We start from the raw sequence: 23,157 nt of genomic DNA, 5'->3' as shown, positions 1-23,157 counted from the left end.
AGTGGAAGTCAGCAGATGAATATCATCACTGTTAGGCTGTGCTGAAGAAGATGCTCTTCTACCAGATATATTATCTTTAGCACATCACAGTATAAACAGATAACTCATTTCCCTCCATAAAAGTAAACCCTTTGATGAGCTTTGCTCACAACTTAGGTCTCTGCGGGACCATAGTCAAGACAGAAGGAAACCCATCTCAACAACAACATAAATTGCCTCATTATCTCCCCAGAGCTCAGGGATTTTCCTTGCTTTTGTGACTGACTAAGAAATAAATGAATATAACTAGCTAGAGAAAGGTCAAGTTGGAAATGGGAGTGTTCCAAGCTGTAACTTTTCAAACTACAGTGAAGATGAGGTGTCACACACAAATGCTCACATTTAGAAGCACGTGGCTAAAACAGATGACAGCAGTCCTCCTGCAAGCCAGACAAGCCTCCAGTGGCAGTGTTCACTCAGCAATACAAGGTGCCTGGGACTGCACAGTGATGTGGCACTAAAACACAGAGACCAGGATCAGCTGATGGAGCTGCCAAAGACCATCACCACCAAAGTGCCCCATGTCTGTTGAGTTCAGTGGCTCCACCAGCTGATTCACTCTGTGGTTCAGCATGGTTTCCAGTTACCTGGAGTCTTGGAGGGCCACAGCTGGTCTTTGCATTCAAGTAATTCTTCTGGCAGGAGACTGTCACTCCATGAGCTGTAAGTGTGAGTTATGCAAAGTCCCAGGCTCAGGAAGGTGGGGAGAAGGTGGGCTTTGCTTGGACATGGCACCAAAACTCTTCAAGGGTCCAGCTGGTTCCATCTTGGCACTGGACCTCGCATACATCTGCCTCACTGTCCTCATGTCAAAGGGTTCACAGGATGGCAAAGCCTTCAGCTGTCAGCACTGTGTCTACTGGCTGACAGCTCAGTGCTCCCTCTCAAATGCTCCCTCTCAAATGCAGAGCGGTATGCAGCATGACGGCTGCCAACACACAAAGCCTTTCTGAGAGAACACATCAGGTCTGCCAAGCAGGGCACAATGCCATTTGCTGCACAAGTGCCCCAGGTTAGAGCAGGAGATGTGTTCCTGCCTTCAGCAGGGCCCCATGCAGAAGGCAAGCAAGCAGCACTTCCCAAATACCATGGGCACTGGGCAAGTGGTGCCAACACCAGAGAGCAGTCTGCTCTGAGGTGACAAGAACTTTATACACCTGATTTAAGCCACCTTTGTATCTGTACAACAAACCTGCTGACCTGGGTGTACTTTCATGTGTGGGCTAAGAATTCTTGAGGGGGTCTGGGCAGACAGGAGCTGCCTCCCACTCCACCAGGTCCTGCCAGGCCCATGGTGAAAGTTGGGTTTAGCCTCTTACACTTTGCTGTCTGAGGCAAGCAAGCAGAGTCCAGGTCCTCTGCTGTCAGGACTTCAGAACAAGGCCTTAGTTATGAATTTCCAGTGAGTCAAACGAAGAAAGCCCTGGAAAGGGAAGGAAGGTAGAGCTGGCCGAAGACTGAGCTTGGGAGGGCTGATTTACATCTCTCCGAGGCTGGTCCTTGTCTTACTTGGACTCAGGACTGCATGCACAGAGGTCGGTCACCAGCCCCTTTCCTCTCCCAACGCCTCCAGCTCACTGCTGCCAAAGAACACCCACCTGCCAGGTCCCGCTGCGCTGAAACGCAGCCCAGCTCAGCTCTGTCCTTTGCACTACAACAGTTGTTTCCACTCGAACAATTCACAATTCCCCACAATTTCATCCCCCCTCCCCTTTCATTTTCCCTGAAGTGAAATATAACTGCGAAGGCTTTGAGGAAGTTCCAGACAACATTGCTCACTTCATTTCAGCTCAGACAATTCCCAAATTACCAGACTATCATGCACTGGCCTCAAAATCACCACACATCCAACCTCCCCCCACCAAAGGTTTCTCCCCAAATTCTTTTATGTCACTGATAACCATCTGTTAATGAATAATAACAGCAGCGCATGCCTTAAAGGAACCAAAGCACCACATCCAACAGCCAGGATGGGGCTGGCACCGAGGGACCCCAAATCAAAGCGGACCGACTGACTCAGCTTCTCTGTAGCTAGACTGGAACAGCTCATCTGAATCCCAGTAGGTAGAAATTAAAACGATTCACGGGAAAAAAGCACAATGTGAAGGTCTCCCCTTAGCATTTTTTTCCACTCAATTGTGCGTAAAAGCCTCCCCTGTTTGAGAAAAGGGCTGAAACCACAGGAATGGATGGCAACTGAAGAGCAGGCTGAACAACTGTTCTCACAGAAATCCGCAAACCTGTACTGCTCTGGTCTGTGCTCTGCTTGGTAATGTTCCACAAGGCATTCGAGTGAGTGAGAACAGAATAGGAGCCTACTTCTTTCCTGAGCCAAGGGAATCCCTGCTTCACGTCCCGTCTCAGTGCACACCAGCTGAGCATTGCTGTCCCTGCTGGCTGCACAGACAGAAGGACAGACTCCTCATCTCTCCAAGGGCTGCCAATTCCCCACCTTCTCCTCCAGCAACTCCTGGAAATCCTTTGCCAAACAGAAGAATAAAGGCACATCCTTACCTTGGCCTCAAGCGTGTTCAGCCTCTCGGTCATATCTGCTAGTCTTGTGCAGTTCATGCATTCTGGAAAGAACAAAACAAAATCATGTGAGATCTTTATTCACTTTGCATTTTCATCCATAGTTTCCACTCTGCAGGCCCAGGTCCCTTTTCAATCCAAAGCACACAGCAAAGTGCTTTAAGATCACTTATGCAGAGAAGAAAATAAGCAACTGAGGCCAGTGTGCAGGTAAGCAGCCACAGCCACGTTTCCTCAAACATTGGTTGGGGCTGTTCAGTGCTGCAGTGTAAAACCAGGTTCCCAATGGGCAGAAGGTATGGGGAGAAAAATGAGTTTTAGGATTTTTTATGCTGCCAACCACTATGACCTGTTACCGTCAGCAGAGATGTGTTCTGTTGCTGGTGGCAGTGGAGGGGCTGTGCTCCCACCTCAGGACACCAGGCTGCACAGCCACTGCTCCAATCCTGCTGAAATACTGAAGGAAGCAATGCACGTAGAGAGCCCCCATCTCTGCGGGGTCCCGATGCGTCCCCAGACTCTGTAACCACTCCCACAGCAACTCATCAGCCTCAGCAACAGCAAGAAAAACCAAAACCGACCCCTGGGCTGAGGCATGAAGTGGTTTCCATCTCACTTTGCTGCATAGAAGCAACTGATAGGCAGCAGCCACCAAAGGGGTCTTGACAGGATGCCTTACCAAGAACAAACGTTTGCTTAATGGGCTCTGAGTGCTGTTTAAAACGATTCCTTGGTACAAAGGACATCACTTATCTAAACAGGAGGCCTGCTGCTTTGCCTCTGTTTTCATTTCAGCAGTTTTAAAGTGAGTGAAGGAGGATGAAGCCCTGACCAGAGATTTAATCACCAAGAGCTTTCCCAGCACTTCGCAGCAGTGCTGGATGCCTGCTCCCAGTGAGCAGAGAAGCTTTCCAGACGGTCCACTCACCTATCACAACTTCTGAAGCTCAACTGGTTTTAAAAAGGGAAAATGACTTGCAACATAAAGCATTACAGAAAGTAAACTATCCATGCTCAGGTGATGAATCACCACCAGCTCACATCCCAGAGAGGAGATGCACATCTCTGAGTGCGTTTCTGGGCTCTTAAGGGCCACTGAAGCAGCACTTATTCCTGGTATTTCCATGGGGCTGGGGAGGCTGACCCGTAATTCTTGAGCCATTGAACAAACTGTGCAGGTGTGGCTCCGAGGAGGTTGCGCTGATGCAGAGGATGCTGAGTAACCCCACTATGGAGAGGAATGGGACGTATGTTCAGGTGAACGTGGGCTGTGCCCTACCCAACTACCATCAGGACACCCGGCACTCAGCTGTCACCCCTAACAAGCCATGTCCCCTTCTGCATGAGGACCCCCGAGGAACCTCTCAGATCCTCGCCCACAAATGCCTCCCGGTTTTATGGAGCACATGGTATGCACTGATGGCTCTCGGCCATACAAAGATTTTAGTACGTGGCTTGGAGGGCCAGGAAGTTTGGCTGTTCCTCAGCAGTGATTTACAGCCCAAGAAGATTGCTTGAGTACTAACAGCAACCAACACCCCGCTGCATAAACCTTCCAAAGAAATTCTCTCCTTGACCCCATAGGATCACAGAAACCCTCCCTGGGGAGCTGAGCAGTTCCCCAAAGGGGTCAGACACACAGCTTCCAACTGCTGGACATTTTGCAAACAAAGCATCTGATGGCTCACGCATGCTTCGATGGAGAGATTTCCTCACAGGTCAATGCTGACATGGACTTTCTTCTAACAACATATCACATTTGCTTATTGTTATTCTCCACAACTGATCCTGGACAACAGCATTTTTTGGTCTGAGCTGGTGCACGGATCCACGAGTGCCATAGGTGCATTGTCCCATCGGGAAGGAAACGGGTTTGTCTGGACTTGTTTGGTCTGGATCTGCCTGCAGTGTGCAGAACGGCGAGTTATGCTCTGTGTGCAACCAGCTTCATGCTTTTGATCTTGTTCATCCCCATAGAAAGATAAGGGAAAATAAATCCAGGGCTCCCAAGAGCCAAAAGGCGTACCAGATGTGTTACAGAGCTAATAAAATATGGAGTCCTATTCTCCCTTCTGCTGGCTTGCACATACTAATGACTCCCATAGGTTTCAGAGAGACTGGCTTGAACTGCCTGAAAACCACCTCTGGTGTCGATTTTGAGACATGTTGATAATTCAAGCTCTGTTTGGAGAGCTCGCTTCACAAAAAGGGCTTGTACCACCCCTGTGTGCAGGGCGAAGCAGCCCAAGAGGTGGGCACTCCGACTAGCACCAGCCCAGCAGCCCTTCTGCTCTTGAAGCATCTCTAAAAGTCCTCTTTATTATCACTGATGACTGGGAAATGCTGGGAAAATGTAACCCAGCTCCCTCAGGAGAACTACAGAGCACCCAAGCTGGATTTGAACTTTTCATCCTGTCCTTCTCAAAGTGCCCAGAAACCCCCATCCACATCCAAGGTACTTAGTCTAGACCCAAAAGACATTTAATTAATCCAGAAAGTGGAAATCCTAATGCAAAACAGTATGCTTAACTGAGGAAAATTGTCCTGCCAACAAATCCCTGACGTTTATCTAGCTAACCAGCAGATGGATGATGCTCACAGACTCAGAGAGTGAGACCAACACTTAGTGCCTCTGATACACAAACCACATTCACAGCTTGCTCACAGCACACGAGGGACCAGGCCATTTCCAGATATGGGGTCATTATTTGTCTTTGTAGAAAGCCTGAGGATGATGGTGAGAAATCAAGACAATAAATACCTTCCTTAACTGTTCTGTACTTACATATTTACTCTTATCTTAATCCTGATGGCGGGTGGTTCCAAGGCCTGGCACTGTAAAGTCAGATTTTCTGACCAGGGATAAAACATTCTGCTTCATTAAAGCTAGCCTGAGAATCTCACATCATCATTCCACAATGCATATAGCAATGGGTCAAATGCACGTGCTCTGTGACCTGAAACTCCAGAGCAGACGCTTTCTGTCTCTACAGAGATACATCACTTCTTGCTACACAGAACCACCATTTACTTCCCCCCTATTCCTAGTTGGCAGATTTGTATTTCTCCAGCTCAACTCTGAGGAAGGAGTTGTGATGTCACTCTGTGAAGTCCAACCTTAAAACACATGGTAGGATTTGTTTCAGAAATATTCCAGCAGGGAGGATAAATAATTGAGATAACAACCACGGGACCGTACCGGAGCATCATGTGTCACCCACTCTGTCTCCATAGCTTCTCGCTGTCACTGCCATAGCCCAGCTCTGCCTTCCTGCCCTCTGGTCCCACTCTGGCTATGTGGGTAAAGCAGCACAATGAGAGGGACAGGGAAGATGCAAAATACCATAGAGGAGATAGACTCAGTGTGCTGGAAGACAGCAGGTCGCACACCCCATATTGGTGGCGACCCACTGAGCTCCGATCCAAAGGCTGCTGCATTTGGTCAGTCTTCAATGAAACCACCAGTGCTGCACAAACAGGCACCAGGCTCTGGATCTGCTCCTATGACAAGCGATGGACAGCACTGAACATCCTCCTGAAGGTGTCCTGCTACACTTGGCATTCCTACTTCGCTTAATTTCATGATTAAACAGTTGCACATTCTGTCTGCTCAAGGCTGAAAGCCCCACAAGTCTTCCAGCTCCTCGCCTGAATTAACAAAAAAGGTGTGATAACAGCTGTATACCAACGGGGATGATTTCAGCATCATTATCACAGTGGCACTGAAGGGAGTAAAATTGTCAGGCCAACTTCCAACAGGGGGCCGCAGGTCAGAGAGTGCTGTGAAATGGCAAAGAAACCTCTTGGCATCACTGCCCCATTTCTCAGCTCTGACAGCCCACGCTCATTTGTATACCCAGAGTCTCTGCAGAATATTAAAAGGGCTTTTGGTTTTCCTGCAGCCAGATGCTCAGTAGATATAAATTGCACAGCTCAACTGAAGTCAAGGGATCAAGGCTCTGCCTCTCTTTTTCATGATAGATTGCTCCAAAATTCATATTTCAGAGAGGAGGTGGAGGAGGTGGTTTATAGCATATGAAAGGGGAGAGAATTCTGGAATCACAACGCCTTTGTTTAAACAAATAAAACCTTTGCAGCCAGATTTTTCTAGGTCATATTTTGCCATTACTTGGAAGTCAAACCTTGCCATGCAACGGGGCGGTTTGGAGCGCACGGTGCTACAAATCCCAAACACACAAGTTGAGTATGGCCCAGTCTGGAGAAAATGTCATCGTCCAGTAGTCTCTGAACAAATCTGGAAGAGCATCAGTAAAGTCAGTTACATTAATCCAGGCAACGGTGTTCCTTTGCAAGGAGGAAAGAACGAAGCTGAAAACTCCCGAGGGGAGCAGGAAGCACCACGAACTTCTACTGTCAACTTGGTGAGCAGACAGGGGATGAGAAGTGACAAAGACATCCAGAATGCAGCAGTGGAACAGCAACGTGGCTTCCTCAGGTGACAACAGCACCATCACCACCCCCACGTCATCCAAATCTCAGCGTCAGTGTGAAACCCCACCAGAGATGTTATCCTTGGACACTCACAATGAACCACTGGACCAGTGCCCCTTCCATCCACTTGCTCCCACACACGTGCACACAGCTGAGCCGGAGGAAATAAAAACAACGAAGCAGTGTCATTTTCAGGCACCAGAAGAAATTTCAAGTCAAATTCCACAGCAGAAATGTGAGCACAGACCTCCTGCGCCTGCCTAGGTGGCCCTCGGTGGGGGACAGCCAGCCCAGCTTGCACATCCACCCCTCTTTAATTTGTCTGATTTGACCCTTCCAGCCTCCTTACATGGATACTGAGTTTCCCTAAGTAGTTTATGTTCTGGCCCTTTGCAATAGCTTTCGCCAGTGCTCGTGAAGGATAGCAGGCCCAAGCCATAAATCACAGCCAACCTGGGATCTGTTTTTTCAACACGTTTCCTCTAATGAGAGTCAGATGTTGGCTAGATAGACTTTATTAATTGTATTTGTTTGGTATCAGTCATGTCTATGGCTCTGGAACGGAGCTGGAGCACGTGGAGGGCACCGGGCTGACAGCAGCCACGGGAGGAGAAGGGGAGTGCATGGCTGGGAGCCATGGGGCTGCAGGGGGAATGGGAGCCATGGGCTGGGTGAGCAGTGGGGTCCTGCTGGGGCCTCACATGGCAGAGATGCTGCGATCCACCCAAGGCACCCAACAGGGATACATGGAGCTCACCGCGTCCCTCCTATCCCCAGCACTTCAGGTTATGACCATGTCTTCTCAGCCCCTTTCTGAATCACACAAGTACCCAAAACCAGAAGGCTCTCACTTTCAACACACGATATCTCTGAGTTCACCAGCAGCACTGAAAGAGCCATTACTGTGATCAAACTATTCCCCAAGTCAGGAACCTGAGGCTCAGAGACATTCAGAGATCTCACTGACCACGTTCTGCTCTCTCCCAGTTTTGACATCAGGATTTTACAGAATGCAAAGTTTCGGTTTCATTCATAAACTGTAAATTATTGAGCTGCCCATCAATAGGAAACAGCACATTTCTAGAATATTTTTGCAGGTTTAGCATCATTTAGATAATCCAACATCTCTTCTAGGAGACCCCCATCACTGTCAACATTTCTGTTTGTGATCTTTCTCACTAATATACATATATATATATGTATGTGTATATATACATATATATATATATACATCCATTATAATAACCCTTACCCTAAACTTTACTGGCTATATTTAAGAGGCAGCTCCATTTGCCCTTATGAGATGTGCTATCTGAACGTTTTCTGCTCATAAAATATTCATACGTAATTTTCATGTCTTTCTTCTACCTTCTTAAAAAAGGAAAGAGATTGTTTTTTGCCTGAAAAAAGCAAGCTTTTTGTAGTTATTATGACGTTGTGTGAATGAGAAGTGTCCTCATAATAAGGAAAGAGGAAGGGAATGGGGGAAGGGGAAAGGGAAGGGGAAAGGGAAGGGGAAAGGGAAGGGGAAAGGGAAGGGGAAAGGGAAGGGGAAAGGGAAGGGGGAAGGGAAGGGGAAAGGGAAGGGGGAAGGGAAGGGGAAAGGGAAGGGGAAAGGGAAGGGGAAAGGGAAGGGGAAAGGGAAGGGGAAAGGGAAGGGGAAAGGGAAGGGGAAAGGGAAGGGGAAAGGGAAGGGGAAAGGGAAGGGGAAAGGGAAGGGGAAAGGGAAGGGGAAAGGGAAGGAATTTTATCACAAAATGTAATAACTACTAATTGAGAATACAGAAAAATCTGATACATGGCCTTGAGTGGGGGGAAAAAAAATGGGTGCCACTTTATAAACCAAATTCTGCAGTATTTTCTCCAGATTTTTCTAAAATGATTTTCATAGTTTCTTAATGACCTCTTCTGGTCTTTGTTCTCAAAATGGCATTTATTTCAAAATTCACCTAAATTACAAATGAAATGAACTGATGAAATAACCTTAAGTGAAACTAAATAGTTCACTTTGGGTCAAAGGAAACAATCTGGATTGACCCCAAAGCATACTTTACTCATTATGCTGCATCAAACTAAATAAATATGCAAATAAATATCTAAAAATAAAAAATATATATTAAAAAACCCTAAATATTTTCATTTCACTTCATCCCAAATCATTTTTCTTTCCAATTTTTTGTTGGTCTGGCAAATGAACCCCCAAAAAACCCCTCCATTTTTCACCCAGCTCTATTCCTAAGCAGCTCACACCACTCACGTTGTTTTGTTTAACATTTCACACATGCATACTCCCACACCACCAACTAATTTTATACATAATTGCTCTCAGCCTGGGGATTTGTGCTCTATCACAGTGCCAAGGATCTATTTTGCAGTTCGGCCTGTGCTCTGTTAGCAGATGGAATTAGATCACAATCATTTATTCATAGGCAGCCCTGAGCTGAGAGATCCGTCTTCCATCCATCTCTGTCTGTCACGGCAAGGCTGAGCAGGGAACGGCTGGATTTTGATGCAATGCATTTTGCTAGAAATATATTATCCATTATTTTTAGAAGCACCACGGACATTTTAGTAGTGCATCCTGAAGACTGAAATGACCCCAGTAAGAAGGAATTTTCCTTCAGCAGCAAGGCTCTATGGGGTTGCAGAAGATGGTGCTCCTGGTACCATGCTGCTGGGCATGGAGGTGTGCACAGGTCTTGCTGGAGCCTTAGATCCCAACCAGATGTAAAACATACCCACACAAAATAAGCCATGGAACAGACATGGACAAACTTCCCACAGCAAGGTATGGAACCATAGAATGGCTTGGGTTGGAGGGACCTGAAAGATCATCAAGCTCCAAACCCCCTGTCATGGGCTGTTTGCAGCTCAGACTGCCTTGGGCACTCCAACCTGGCTGTGAATGGCTCCAGGCATAGGGGATCTGCTGCTTCTCTGGGTAACTTCTTATATGGCTATATGCAGGGAGATTAAGCATCTCTGAACTGAAGTCAGGGAGCCCAAAGCCTCCCTGCCAAGCAAGCCAAGTGCCAACATCCTCCTGTCTGTGCCCTGCTTCCCACCAATGACAAAATCCCATGTCTGATCCCCACAGCCATAGGGCCAGCCTCATTCCTTTGTTCCTCCGTGCTGTAGGAACATTTAATGCCTCACTGACCCCAATCCAAGTGCAGAATCACACAGCCCTGCAAACTCACCCCCTAACTGGGAGAGTCTCACGTCCAGAGGCTGCTTTCCTTCCCTGCTGGGAGAAGTGATGGGGGAAAAATGCAGTCAAGATGTGGCACGGCGTAACGTGAAACAAGGAAGCAGACAGGACAAAAGGAATCGAGGCTCACCACAAGCTCTGCAGGGACTCCTGCAATGTCAGCCCCACACCTGTGCATCGCAGGTCGGGGATCTCTCACGGTCCTGAGCCAAACTATGTATGTTAGCTGGACTTTGTCTCTCAGAGAGATGCTTTAGAGCCAGACAGCCTAGGTTTCCTTCGCAAACTGCATCCAAGGCTAACCACTGTATTGAAAATATGCATCTCGCTGCCAGTTTGGATTACTGACATCAGTTCTACCTCTGCTTTGAGTTTTATTACACTTCAGACTGCAAGGAATAAAGACACCTCTAGGGTTAGATGCCTGCTCTCTGCAAAAAGTCCCTGCAACCCATAACCATGTTCAATGCAGGATGCGCCACTTCTCCATCCAGCACATTTGGCACTGGTGTCCTTCAGCCAAGACGCACCTCCCACTCTCCCACGCAGCACCACGAGCACCCATCACAGCAAGCAGTCCTACCACTCTCAGCCTCTCGAGGATCACTTCTCTGCCTAAGTTCTCCCAGTTCTTGGGGACACGAGGGAGTCCACAGCCCCAGAGATCCCAATATCATCTGGACCCCATAAGAGGAGGAACAAGGTAACAGTTGCCACCCATTAGTGGCTAGCACAAGGCTGCATAGAGGACTCTTTTGTTTTGTGTTGTTTCAATGGTAACTTCCGGATGAAGAGCAATGAGTGAAGGAGATATCCAGTTGGGGTCAGCCAGGCATGTTTCATTTTCAGCTTCAAAACAGCTGTGCCAGGCTACATTTCTAATTGACTTTCGGATGGAAAAAAAAAAATCAGAAAACATCCATAATGCTGTGCCGAACCACAGATTTTTCCAGAACTCCTTCACCCTTTTCCTTTAACTCCAAACTCACCAACCTGAGCATCCACACCATTCCTGGTGCAACCAAGCCCTTATCCACCACGTGCTTATTTGTGCTCGGTCTGACTTTTGACATCTACGTGGTAACAAGAACTCCCACGTGTTTCCTATCAGATATTATGCCGGTGGTTGCCCCCACCTTGAAATTCTCCTAAAAATGGCACTTTTAGACCCAGGAATGGAGGCCCAGAACCAGGGGGGATTTCTCCCAGCACGTGGCAAGCACTGGGTAAGGCTGTCCATCAGCCCACCTCCTCTCATACCTGTCACCACATGTGCTCAGCTCCAGTGTTGTGCCACTCTGACAGCTGTGGAAGATTTGGGAGTGAATCCTGAACATCTCTCTGAGCAGTGATGAGGAACAGAGAAAACACACAGAGCCTCCGAGACCAAACCGGACAGCGGTAGAATGGCACAATCCGTCTGCAGGGAACCCTCATCCCACCCCAACCCCATACCTTCCTACAGCAGCACCAAGCACTACTCCTGAGCAACAATACACTGGAAAATAAGCTCCAATCAGGGCTTTATCATCACGCAGCCAGAGGATTGAGAGGCACAGGGCATGGTTACCGGTGCCCACCACCTCTGGCATCAGGGGTGATGCTGGCACATCTCAGTTTCACACAAGCAGAGTTCTCCCGCAAGCCAAAAATGCTCCCAGATTTCACAGCCACTGAGAGTTCAGCCCCGGTGCTGCAATCAGGAAACACGAGGGTACTTAAATCTCTTAACGGGTTGCGTTCATCCTTCTGCGTGAAAGGTCTCTGGAAGACACTCTCAAGCACTTCACCCAAGCGAACTGCTCGAACCCAAACCATCACAGCCTACACATCCTTTAAACTTTGCAAATTGACTCCATGCTGAACAGCTGCCAGGCTCTCGTTCGCTCACAGCCACGGGAATGGCTTTCTTATCAATAAATGGGGATTCCTGTGTATGCAACACCCCGTAACAGCAATAGCAATGGCTCGGTCAAATGCCTCTGCTCGGAGATGAGGAAGCTGTCCTGGAGGTCTCAGGCAGCAGCAACAGGACAGGCAAGATGCACATTGCAAACAAACCATGGCACACAGTCCCTTCCAGAAGTGTGAGGACAGCCAGTGTGGGACGTGCTACAGAGATGGGAACGTTGGCTATAAACTGCTGTGCTTTGACACTAAAAACGCTACAGCTCTCCTCAATGGGAAACAACTGGGACGTCTCCAAAAGCTGCTGGTAAACGAGGATGTTAATGGTGACAATTGCATCAGAATAAGAGCGATCTCCTATTTTAGCCCAATTAGTGATGTGCTAAAACATCAGCCCTTGCCTTTTGCAGTGCAAAGAGACACATCTGTGAGGCTCTTCTGTTGCATGTGTTTTATATTATACTCCAGCACAATATGTATAAACTAACGCTGTTCTACACTTACACAGCACCTCATCTGGAAATCTGAAAGCGATTTATGAATGGTGGGCATCTGTGACATTTTACAGATGGAAATGGAGGCACGGAGGGATTCAGTAATTAGCCCCAGACTTGTACAATGAATCAGCTGCAGAGCAGAGCCTGTTATTTGTTGTGTGGTAACATTTAGTGTCCAAAAGCACGGGGACACGAGTCTGATATCTGCCAAAAAAGCACACAGGCATGCCCCAAAATGCCACCCAGGTCCGTGCTCAGACCAGGGCTGTCTGAGTGCACGTCCTGAAGCACAGCCTCCTCTGGCAGCCTGCTCCCTCCGTTCCTGTAGCACAACTGCAGACCAGAAGAAGGGTTAATACGCCTGAACGTTCGTCTGCTTTTTCCACATCAGTTGATCTAATAAAAAAGATTGATTCTCCCTGCAAATCTGGCCTCGCTTTAACAAATCATTTGATTTGACACAGAGGACTATATTCAGATACTTTACATTCCACTTCAGTCCCTGAAAGTAAAGTTTCTGATGGACTGAACGCTTGGAAACAGCCAATAGGAAACACCAGGCAGAGACACCCACCTTGGGTAGGGTTTACATTACCGAGTGTGGCCAGAAGCATCTGCAGAGCTCTCTGTGCTGTAGAGCTTATGAGCCTACGAGGAACATCACATTGTTAGAGAAAACAGACAGCCTGTTCTGTACCTTAGAAATACAGCAGCAGCTCACACTTCTGAAGCACCTCCAGTATGTAAGCACAGCACCACATCATCCTCCTGCCTGACCCAAGGCAGTGGGCAAGATGCCTGGAGTGACACTCCCAGGGGGATGGGATTGGGATCACCGAGAGGTAGAAAAAGCCCATGAAAAAATCCAGACACTTACATTAAAGAAATCTCCATTTCTTTAGTTTGAAAATAGCAAAGCATCTGCTGCCAGATCTCTACAACAGACCTCATTTGCAGCCTTCCATTATTCCCTCTTGGTGCTGCTTATATCAAAGTTACTAAAAGTTGAACGTGGAAGGAGCTGATCTTACAGGGTTCCTATCCTCAGCATACCTGCTCTCTACTTACCTGGTATGTTTCCTTCTAAAAAGGAGAAGGAATCTTCATGCCACTTCGTGCCAATGTTAAACCCATGTTGCACGGCGAAGGAGTGGAATATCCCCTGCCCATTTCATTGTAGAATAGTTACCTCCCCTCCTCAGCCCTCAGTAAGCAAGTCCCAGGCACATTAGGGGCAATACAGCTCTGAAGGCTGAAAAGTCTCAGGGCAGTGGTAAGCAGAATGGTGGACAGTCAACTCTGAGCTTATTTAGTAAACTCTTCTGCAGAGCTTCTTATGATATAAGGCAAAAAATGCTATTGGATAAATGATTGCAGCACACTGCCTGCGATGATAAAAGCCAAGAAGGGATCACAGCAGGTAGGGAAGAAGGGACTTGACAGTAACATCACTTACAAAAGGCAACCTGGAAATGAGATTACCCTGTAGATAGACCAATGATTAAGAATTCTGAAGATTCAGATGTAATCCCTCCTGCCCCAATACTTTCCCCACGTGTCTTTGGGCAGTCATTTAGTTCCTCCATCTGGGAGCACCTACGCAAGGGTCAGCATGACAAGATGTGCATTTGTGGGCCAGGATGAACCCAAGCAACAGAGAGAAATAAACAACAGCATCCTCAGCTATGGAAGAGTCTATGAAAGACAACATCGAGGACTCCTCTCCCACAAGGGCTGGGGCTGACTGCTCTGTTCAGAGATATGGTTTTTCCTGGTACAACTTCAAGGAAGGACCTGGAGCATGGAAAGGCTGTTGGGCACTTCCAGCCTCAGGGTCCCAGCCAGGGGACGTGGGTCTGAAGGTGCAGCCTCCCCATGCTGCCCGCCCTGTCCCACTTGGCTGCCCCAGGATGAACTGTGCTGAGCACCCATAGTCAATGGGGCCTCAGAGCACATTCAGTAACATCCACAGAGCACATGAAGAGAGGAGCTACAGTTCAAGCACGAAGCACATCTCCAAAAGGAGCAGAAAGACAGAAGCTCGTCCTGATTTAAGGCTTTGCTGGAGCTTATGGACTAAGGGACCACTTATTTCTTTGCCGAGTCTGTGTTCAGTAAGGACCCCAAAGAGGCAGATCAACATGAGCTCTCCATCTCCTCACCATATGGCTGCTCTCACAAAACCAGCCTTGTTGGAGCAATTTGTCTGCTCAGCACATGTGCAGCTTTGGCACTGTCACGACTTTCATTTACCACAAGACCTGCACATGGCCATCAGGTACAAAGACTGCTGCGTGAATCCCTGCTGCTTTTCCATTAACCATCAATGGAGATTGACAGTCTAGTTTAAAACCCTGCTTGGATTTCTGCACATGTACCAGCTTCCCAGCTGCTCACTGTGTCAGCTCGGAGGCACGCAGTTCCTGCAGTAACAGGCAATGCTTTGTTGCCAGTCCACTTTCGACCTTTAAAACCACCTCAGCTTCCCCAGGGGAGGCAGATCAGAGACAGCAGCACCAACGTCACAGAAGCACTCAGATGTGAGGAGACACCACGGTCGGCTCCTTATGGAAGCCTGCATTGCAAACAGGGTCACAGCCACCTCCCTTCTGAGAGCTCTGCCGCATCACCTCAACAAGCTGACCCCTGCTTTATGGCACTCCTCACTGCTCAGATGGATGAGGAGCACAGTCTGGTCAGCGAAAGCACGGTGGGAAGCTTTAGTTGCAGGGAGGAAAGCACAGAACAGGCAGAGACTTGCAGCCCCCTCCCCAGCACCTCCCCTACAAGCAGTGGGTACCCCTGGCTCCTCCAGCCCCCGCTCTGCTCTGGGTTCTGCTTTTCCCTGATGTTTAAGTTGCCCACTTACGGTCCCGGCTGGAAGAGCGACCGTGCTGGCGGCCCAGGGAACCTGCAGGGACAGAAGAGGCAATTACCACTGGGGATGGGTGAAACCCTCACCCTGCACAGCATCAGTTCAGCAGAGAAAAAGTGTACTCAGCTTGGGGAGTGAAACTTGGTGGGGAATGGAAGTGCCTTCACCCTCCCTGCTTGTTTGGCTCTTGCCAACACTTAAACCTTTCCCACCCACAGCAAGGCACAGACGTGCACGCTCATGCTCTCAAGGTGCCTAAACGAGCCTGTAAAAGAGCCCCGTGCTCTACTGGAAATGATGCTTCCAGAAGAATACGAGCACAAGAATACCTGCTGAATGAAACAGGCTGCAGCAACCCATCCTGGCTGAGCGTACGAGGAGCCTGGGATTTGTTTTTTGCTTTCAGAAGGGCAGCCCCTGCCTCAATTGCATGCTATGGGGAAAAACTGCCCCAGCATCAAGGAGGGAGAGCTGAGCCATGGGGAGGAGAGCACAGCACCTTCCCAGCCACTGCAGCCTGTACTAAAACCCAACTTTGTGTCAGCAAGAGAATGAATCACACAGGGAGGGGAAGGGGCATTGGGCAGTGTGTGCACAGCAGCATCTTCTGGTGTTCACAAAGGCAGTGCACACTCCAGAGGGGATGGTTTGCCCCCAGCTCTGCAGGGCCAGCCCATAAAGTTATCTCACCTCTAGAGATTTCTCTGTGTGTGGTGATGACTGCCTTTGTAAACCACCCTGAGGTCTGTGTAGACTTGATTATTTAAGGCTGAGGACCACAAAGCACTTTCATCTAGAAAGCACAACAGATGAGCATATCACTGTCTAAGTGTTTTTGAAGAGAAGGGTAAAAAAGGAAAAAGAAAACTGTTAAACAAGCTAAGGAAGCTGTCTTAGTACCAGGCATTTCCCACAGCACTGGCAGATAATGGTGACACTGCCGTGTCCTATATTAGTCCTCATCTGCACACATAAAGTCGCCTTGAAGATGCTAACTACAAACACTTGTTACAAGATTTTACAAGAGCATGTTTGCTGTACCAGCATCTAGAAACATCATATTAAAAACAAACAAACAAGATCAGATAATTGCTTTGAGTGTGGCTTTGGTTGCACATGTGCCTATAGAGCCAAGCAGCAGGCTCCTTGCAATTCCACCAACATACATCTGGACAAAGCCTTGAGTCCCTTAACACCCTCAGCCACTCCACTAAAACCCACACAGACCCCCTTGGAGGATCAATGTTTTACACCAGTGTTACATTCCTCCTGAATTTGTCCTCTGACAGAAGCTGATACAGACTGTGAACGTTTCCGTAACACCGGAGCACGCATAGGAGACATGAACTTCTGCCCCAAATGAAGACTCACCTTATCTCGTTTCTTTTTTCTTAAAGAAATTCTGTCTCAGGGGAACCAGCCCCCAGCCCCTCAAGGGATTCTCAGTGCAAGGAACACTCACTTAGCTTAAGCCAAGATGTGGGTTCAAGTCACGTTTATCATACTTCAGATGAGGAACCCAGGTGGATTCAAACCAGGTCGAACCCCCAGACAAGCTGTGGAGGCTACAAGGCCACACAGCATTCGTCTTGCCCACTGACAAGCTGAAAGTCTTAGGTGGGAGATTTCCTGGAGCATCCCATTTTCAATGAGATTGCCACTGCAGCCACAGCCCTGAATGAGTGCGGCTCACTGTTTCGTGGCTGCACTTCTTCAAAGAAGAGGACTGGTCCTGAAGAGTAATCTAGCCTTACAGTGCCTGTGGTGGGTGCCCCATCCCTACAGACAGCCAGGGTCAGGCTGGACAGGACTCTGAGCACCTGATGGAGCTGTGGGTGTTCATAGCGGGGGAGTGGGACCAGATGGCCTTTGGGGGTCCCTCCCAACTCAAACAATTCTATCATTCTATACGAGCAACAAACTGCATTTCTGGGAATCGGTGGTTGCAGAAATAGGTATGAGAGCGAACTCCCAGCTAGTGCAGCAAATCGCTGTGATGCAGAAAGCCTTGCATCAGCGCAGAGCATTCAAGCTAACTGCAAGCCACGACAAAATTCTCAGAACCACAGAGTTCTGCCCTGTTAGCTCAGTAACTCGATAACGACTGCGCAATAAATTCTTCTCTCATTATCCTACCATTAACAACAACTACAAACCACGCTCTACTCCGAGGAGCAGATTACGATCCCAGTTTAGTCCTTACCAGTTACAATTAGATTAATGCTTTATGCCTTCTGTAAGAACTGCAGAGTCAACAGAATACCAAAGGCCAACGCTGGAGGGATCCCATTACTAACTCAAGATCCACCTAGGATTAAACCACATCCCCAGAGCAGCATTGGAAGTTCCTCCCTTTGCACAACAGTGCCAGGCTATCAATGACATCGAGAAACGTTTACGAGGTCTTTTCTGCAACAGCAACAAGAAAACCAAATCACAAGAGCTGCAATAAGAAAGGCAAGGCCAAGGTAGATACGTATCCCACAGCCCTGCGCAGGGAATCCATTTCTGGACCGCTGCCTAAAACTCTGCATCCGCCTTGTGCTGGCTCAACCCCACCGCTCTTGGCAGGTGAGATAGAAAATTGGTTATGAAACGAGCCCTATATTTTATAAGTTTCATAAACATTTTTAGAAAAAAACTCGAATATGAGGTATTCTCAGATGATCCTGTGCCAGAGAGTAATGTAGTCTAACTTGGAAACAGAATTACCACCTGTTCATGGCAACTACTCTTTTAATCTTCGTTTCTGTTTTATGAGCTGACCAACACTATTTTATTAGCTGATAATTAGTTTAGGTTGATTTAATTAAACTGAATTGATTACGGCCCTTTTTCCTTCCAGGGCAATCTTTCTGCAGGGTTAGGAGTTTTAACAACTTGGACCCTATGAAGCTGTATTGCAGACCTGCTTGTCAGAAGTGGTCACGTTGTTCAGGTCAATGCATGGCAGTGGACACAGAGACGTTCTTAGGTATTGGTTAAGGAAAAGGCAGAATCTGGCTTCCTGGTTAGAAAAAGGGGCGATAGGTTGGCCCCAGGTACCATTACTTCTTAAGCTTAACTGGGAGAAACTGCAGGTATGGTGGAGTGGGTAAACTCTAAGCAAACACTGCTACTGAAACCAATGCAAAGATGAATGCAGTTAGTACTTGATCTAAAGGTTTAAGCTGATGACAAGAATCTGTTGTCATCAACAGGCCAACACATCATCTGCCTCTTGGATGGATGCCTCTGAAACAGATCACAGAACCGTTTGTGAAGGAAGGGACCTTAAAGCCCACCTAGTTCCAACCCCCTTGATGCGGGCAGGGTTGCCAACCACTAGACCAGGCTGCTAAGGGCTGCATCCAACCTGGCCTTGAGCACGTCCAAGGATGGGGATTGCATATTAGGCAAAGAAAGCTTTTAAGTGTCTACTCTTCTGTGAGCACATATACTCACACATCAGCATTCAGGCTAAAGCACCATGCTTCTCCAAAAGTCTGGTCTACCCAGAAGAAGAGATAGGGTAGACATCTTAGCTAGCTTCAACACCTTTGGGTTTGTTTGTAATGACTTTATCTGCAAGTAAGGTACGGGTCAGACTGAGAAGAGATAGCATTCATCCAGATGGGTTGCATACATAGTTATATTTGGCTTGTTTTAAAGAATCAAAGCAGTAACTGACCACCAGCAACTTCATTAATAGCCTCTGGAGTACTGGCCCTTACCAAGCTGGGCTTCAGTGAAATACTCAGGGATGAACTTTCTCATGTCATGATTTCATAAGTCCCATTTTGCAATGAGGCAGAACTGAGCGGTTAATTATATCTGCAGAGCCTGCAGTAGAGGTTGTGGCAACAACTCAACCTTGGAGAAAGGATAAAAATGACTGTAACAGTAGTAGATATTTGGGTGCAGTTAAGTACAGACAATGTTGTAGTCAAATGGCTGCTCTTCAAGATATATGTTGCCTTTGATACTTACAGAGCCTTGAAAAGTTAAACACCATCATTAGTCATAACTTGCTGGCAACAGGAACCCTAATAATTCTGACTAATTGTCATGGAAAGTTACCCTGATTGCAAATTTGACAGTTATAAAAATCCAATTTAGGAATTCCAAACAGGCCAGGAACATAATTAGGGACTATATTTTAACACCCTCTTGATCAATGGTGGGGTAATGGAGAGTCTTCCAAGAGCTTTGTTTTGAAATGAATGGCGCCATATTGATGAAACAACTTGGACAGAAACCAGAAATTAAATTGAAAGTTTAAACAATGCAGCTGTATTTTATCATCCTGCATTGTCAAGCTTTAACGAAAATAGCTCCTAAACAGAGCCACATGTTTTGCCTGTTGCCCAAAAACTGAAGGTGAATTTTAAAACCCTTTCCTAAACTGCAGGATGCCAAGATTTTTCAGCTAGAAGTTATTATTAGGATGCTACAGTATTTCATGGCAGTCTTGACAACGGTTTTGTATGGTTTCTGTAACAGCAACTTCATTTTTTAAAGCAGAGATGGCTCAGATGAGTGTCGTTTCAAAAAAAAAAAAAAAAAAAAAAAAAGGATGGAGCCTCTGCTGTGCATTTCTTACGTATGGGATGTAAAACTAAGGAGTAAAATCTCATGATCACTGGAACCTCAGAATCACAGAATGGCTTGGGTTGGAAGAGACTTCAAGGATCACCAAGCTCCAACGCCCCGCCACAGGCAGGGCTGCCAACCTCCATATGTAATACTGGACCACTGCTGAACAATCAGAGAGGGGGATATTAGCAGGATTCCCTGCTCATCCTACATGTCATTAACAACACTGTCAGCTCCCTTCTAAACTCGAGGCCTGGAAATAGATCCAATATGGGTATATCGTGTTTCAGTGACACTGAGAAAACGGCACTCAACTGCTAGTCTGAGAGAATCTCTTGCCTTTGAGGATTAAGATATGATGGAGAAAAGCACTGTTGTTACTTACAGTGCTCTGAGAAGCAGATCTTTGATAACTCGAGCAAATTGGTCAGTATATAGGAGACAGAAAATGCATAAAAAGGCTCAGTCTTTTTAATATTCAAGCTGCATTTGCACAGCTGGGAAATTAGGGGAAAAAGTTCTGGGTTTTGGCTTCTCATCTGTTCAAATAGCCTGGAGGATTCTAGAGGGGTGCAAGTCATACAAATTAAATGGGATCCTACCACGTTTAGTTACTGGAAGTACTGCATTTAACATCACAAGACTCAATTCCATATTGTGCAAAGATCTGCTGAGAAACCAATACCACGCTAAGTTCTACCATCCTTCCCCTTAAAAGCTCAAGTTCCATCTCAGTTTTGAATCCCTGTCATCCACAACCAGAAGAGGAAAAAAAAGCAAACCCCAAAAGCTGTGGGATTGTAACCCTCCAGCTGAAGAGGTTCAATGGCTCAACTCCCCCATGTGCTACGAGAATGAGGTATTTTAATGGCATCTATCAGGAAGCTTGCAGAAGGATGCACGCAACTTTCATCTCGTTCCACCGGGTGGAGGAAGGGAGAGGAGACATAAGGAGATAAAAAAGCAGAGAACAAAGGGGTGCACGCAGCGTCTCTTAGCCTCTCTTGTGCTGGATAAACACGTCTGTCAGATGCTGAGAAAGGGAGGTCAGGCTGCAAGCCCCTGTAATGGCAGCTTGTAAGGCTGAGAGTCTTTTATCTGCCTGTGTGAGAGGGCTTCCCCAGAGCACAGGGAATAGCAAGGTTGGACAGCTTCCATCTCGATCCTGCATGCTCCTGTGCCTTGTGTGCTCCTCTGGGAAAGGTGTAACGATGCGAACACATTACTACGTGTTTTTGTAAGTGTGACACCTGAAAAGAGCAGGTCAGATAGCTTTGTGAGGATTAGAGCTAAGGTGAGCAAAGACCTAAAACCAGTTGTATCCCACATCTGAGCATCTTTCTGTTTCATATCCCCGCCTACTAAATGCATCCTTGCCTTGCATACATGGAGGATATTAGCTGTATGATAGAGGCTGAAAGACTCACTATGGTGGTCACATATGCTCCTTGGGCAGATTGTGGAAAGCACTCTTTTACTCAGCTTCTTACCCAATACATCACTGCAATGCAAATTCTTGTGTTCATTAGATGGTATCTCAAACGTCGGAACTAGGAGATGGTTTTTAATGAGGTTGCTGCTCCCATTCATCTGCCACCGCTCAATATCTCACCAGCAGTTTATCTCTCTCAGCAGACTAACAAGACTGTAAAAGCAGCAAGATAAATGCTAGCCAAATAGCTGAGCTCCTACAGCCCACTATGTGAACATGGACTCCCAAAGTGCCCCATAACCTCACAGCCCAGGGCTTTGCTGATGAGGCTGAAGGGCTCAGAAGAGGGAGCACCTACCTGTGCTGTAGCAAGTTTTCTCTACAACCCTTTCATCGCTAATGAACATCCAACAACGCTTGATAAAAACAGTGTCTGCTACTGATCAAGCACTGGTTGCTTTGTATCACACTTGAATCTAACAGGAAGAAACGTCCGAGAAGATGTATTGTCTAAGTTCAATGTTTTATCAAAACCATATGAGCACACGTAGCCTGAGGCCCTGGTCAAAAGCCAAAACACACAAGCAGGAAACTGCAAGTGGGTAAAATGTGACACTCAAGAAAGGGGTGGTTACCTCTACGCCAACAACAAAGGCCTTTTTACCATGATGGCACAGTGTTATCTGGAACACGTCTGCCTCCTGAAACAGAACACAGAGGTTGCCTCACAGTCTCCTTGGCCCAGGCTCTACTGATGGAAATCCCAGCTCAGACCACCTCTGGATGATGTATCCAGCATCTTTTCATCTGCATATCCATTTATATAGATGCATGCACGCATGCATGTGCCCATGTGTCTGCACTATGGGGAAAACCACTTCCATCACAGCTATTTTTACCCTCGGACCACTACCAAGAAGCTTTCTCAATGATCTCCCTCACAATACGGAGTTTGGATTCAGTGACAAACTATGTCCAGTGTTCTCCTCAAAGATGTACCCCTATGCCAGCAGCACAGGACAGAGCTGCCGGTGGTTGAAGCCACTGCTGAACCACCACTTGTACCACCCCAACTATCCCTTGCTGCCCTGTGTCCATCTCAGCCCCTACTTTCCAATGAGGCCAACACTGGAGTCATTGAGATGTGGGGCAATGGGACTGTGTTTCAGCTGGAAGGGACAAGGCTTCTACAGTTTTATCAGCTCCCAGCTGCTGAGAAAACAAGAGTTTCAGCAGCACTTTCTAAACCCATGTTTAACTCCCAGGAGAGAAGCTCTAAGTACCATCTGGCTCATGGACTTCAGATACCTGCCACATGCACTTAAGCAAAGAGAGCCCCAACCATCTGTGACAAGAACACGAGGCGAACGTAACGCGCTAACCATCACCATGCTATGCTAGCACATTTTTACGTGTTAAATTGTTGTTTCCAATTAACTCTGAGCAAGAAAACACACACTGAGTGAGCTTGCCACGTTCCTGGTATGGCACAATCCACAGGTCACAGGGCATCAGGAAATAGCTCCAAATCTCCACGGTTCTTCATTCCTAACCCCAAGCACACAGAACCATCCCAGCAGTGTCTGCCTAGCCTGGCAATACCTATTTACAGCAGTGAAGCTCTGGCACTACTGCC

The 23,157-nt window shown here is 47.3% G+C and overlaps 1 protein-coding gene across 10 annotated transcripts in view; it reads right to left on the bottom strand.

Moving 5' to 3' along the window:
• COL26A1 (collagen type XXVI alpha 1 chain) overlaps positions 1-23,157 on the bottom strand; it is a 172,285-nt gene that overhangs the window by 39,986 nt on the left and 109,142 nt on the right. For 7 of the 10 annotated variants that reach the window (XM_015295991.4, XM_046902565.1, XM_015295986.4 and 4 more), the window contains exons 4-5: positions 15,509-15,550; positions 2,554-2,615 (exon numbers count right to left, since the gene is read on the bottom strand). In XM_015295991.4, the coding sequence (XP_015151477.2) occupies positions 2,554-2,615; positions 15,509-15,550 (104 nt within the window). The remainder of the gene's footprint in view (positions 1-2,553; positions 2,616-15,508; positions 15,551-23,157) is intronic. The other 3 variants (XM_004946472.5, XM_040650349.2, XM_015295990.4) reach the window with 1 other exon arrangement.

Source organism: Gallus gallus, chromosome 19 (assembly GCF_016699485.2).
Source record: "Gallus gallus isolate bGalGal1 chromosome 19, bGalGal1.mat.broiler.GRCg7b, whole genome shotgun sequence".
Lineage (NCBI taxonomy): Eukaryota > Metazoa > Chordata > Aves > Galliformes > Phasianidae > Gallus > Gallus gallus.
This window is presented reverse-complemented; position numbering and strand designations above follow the sequence as displayed.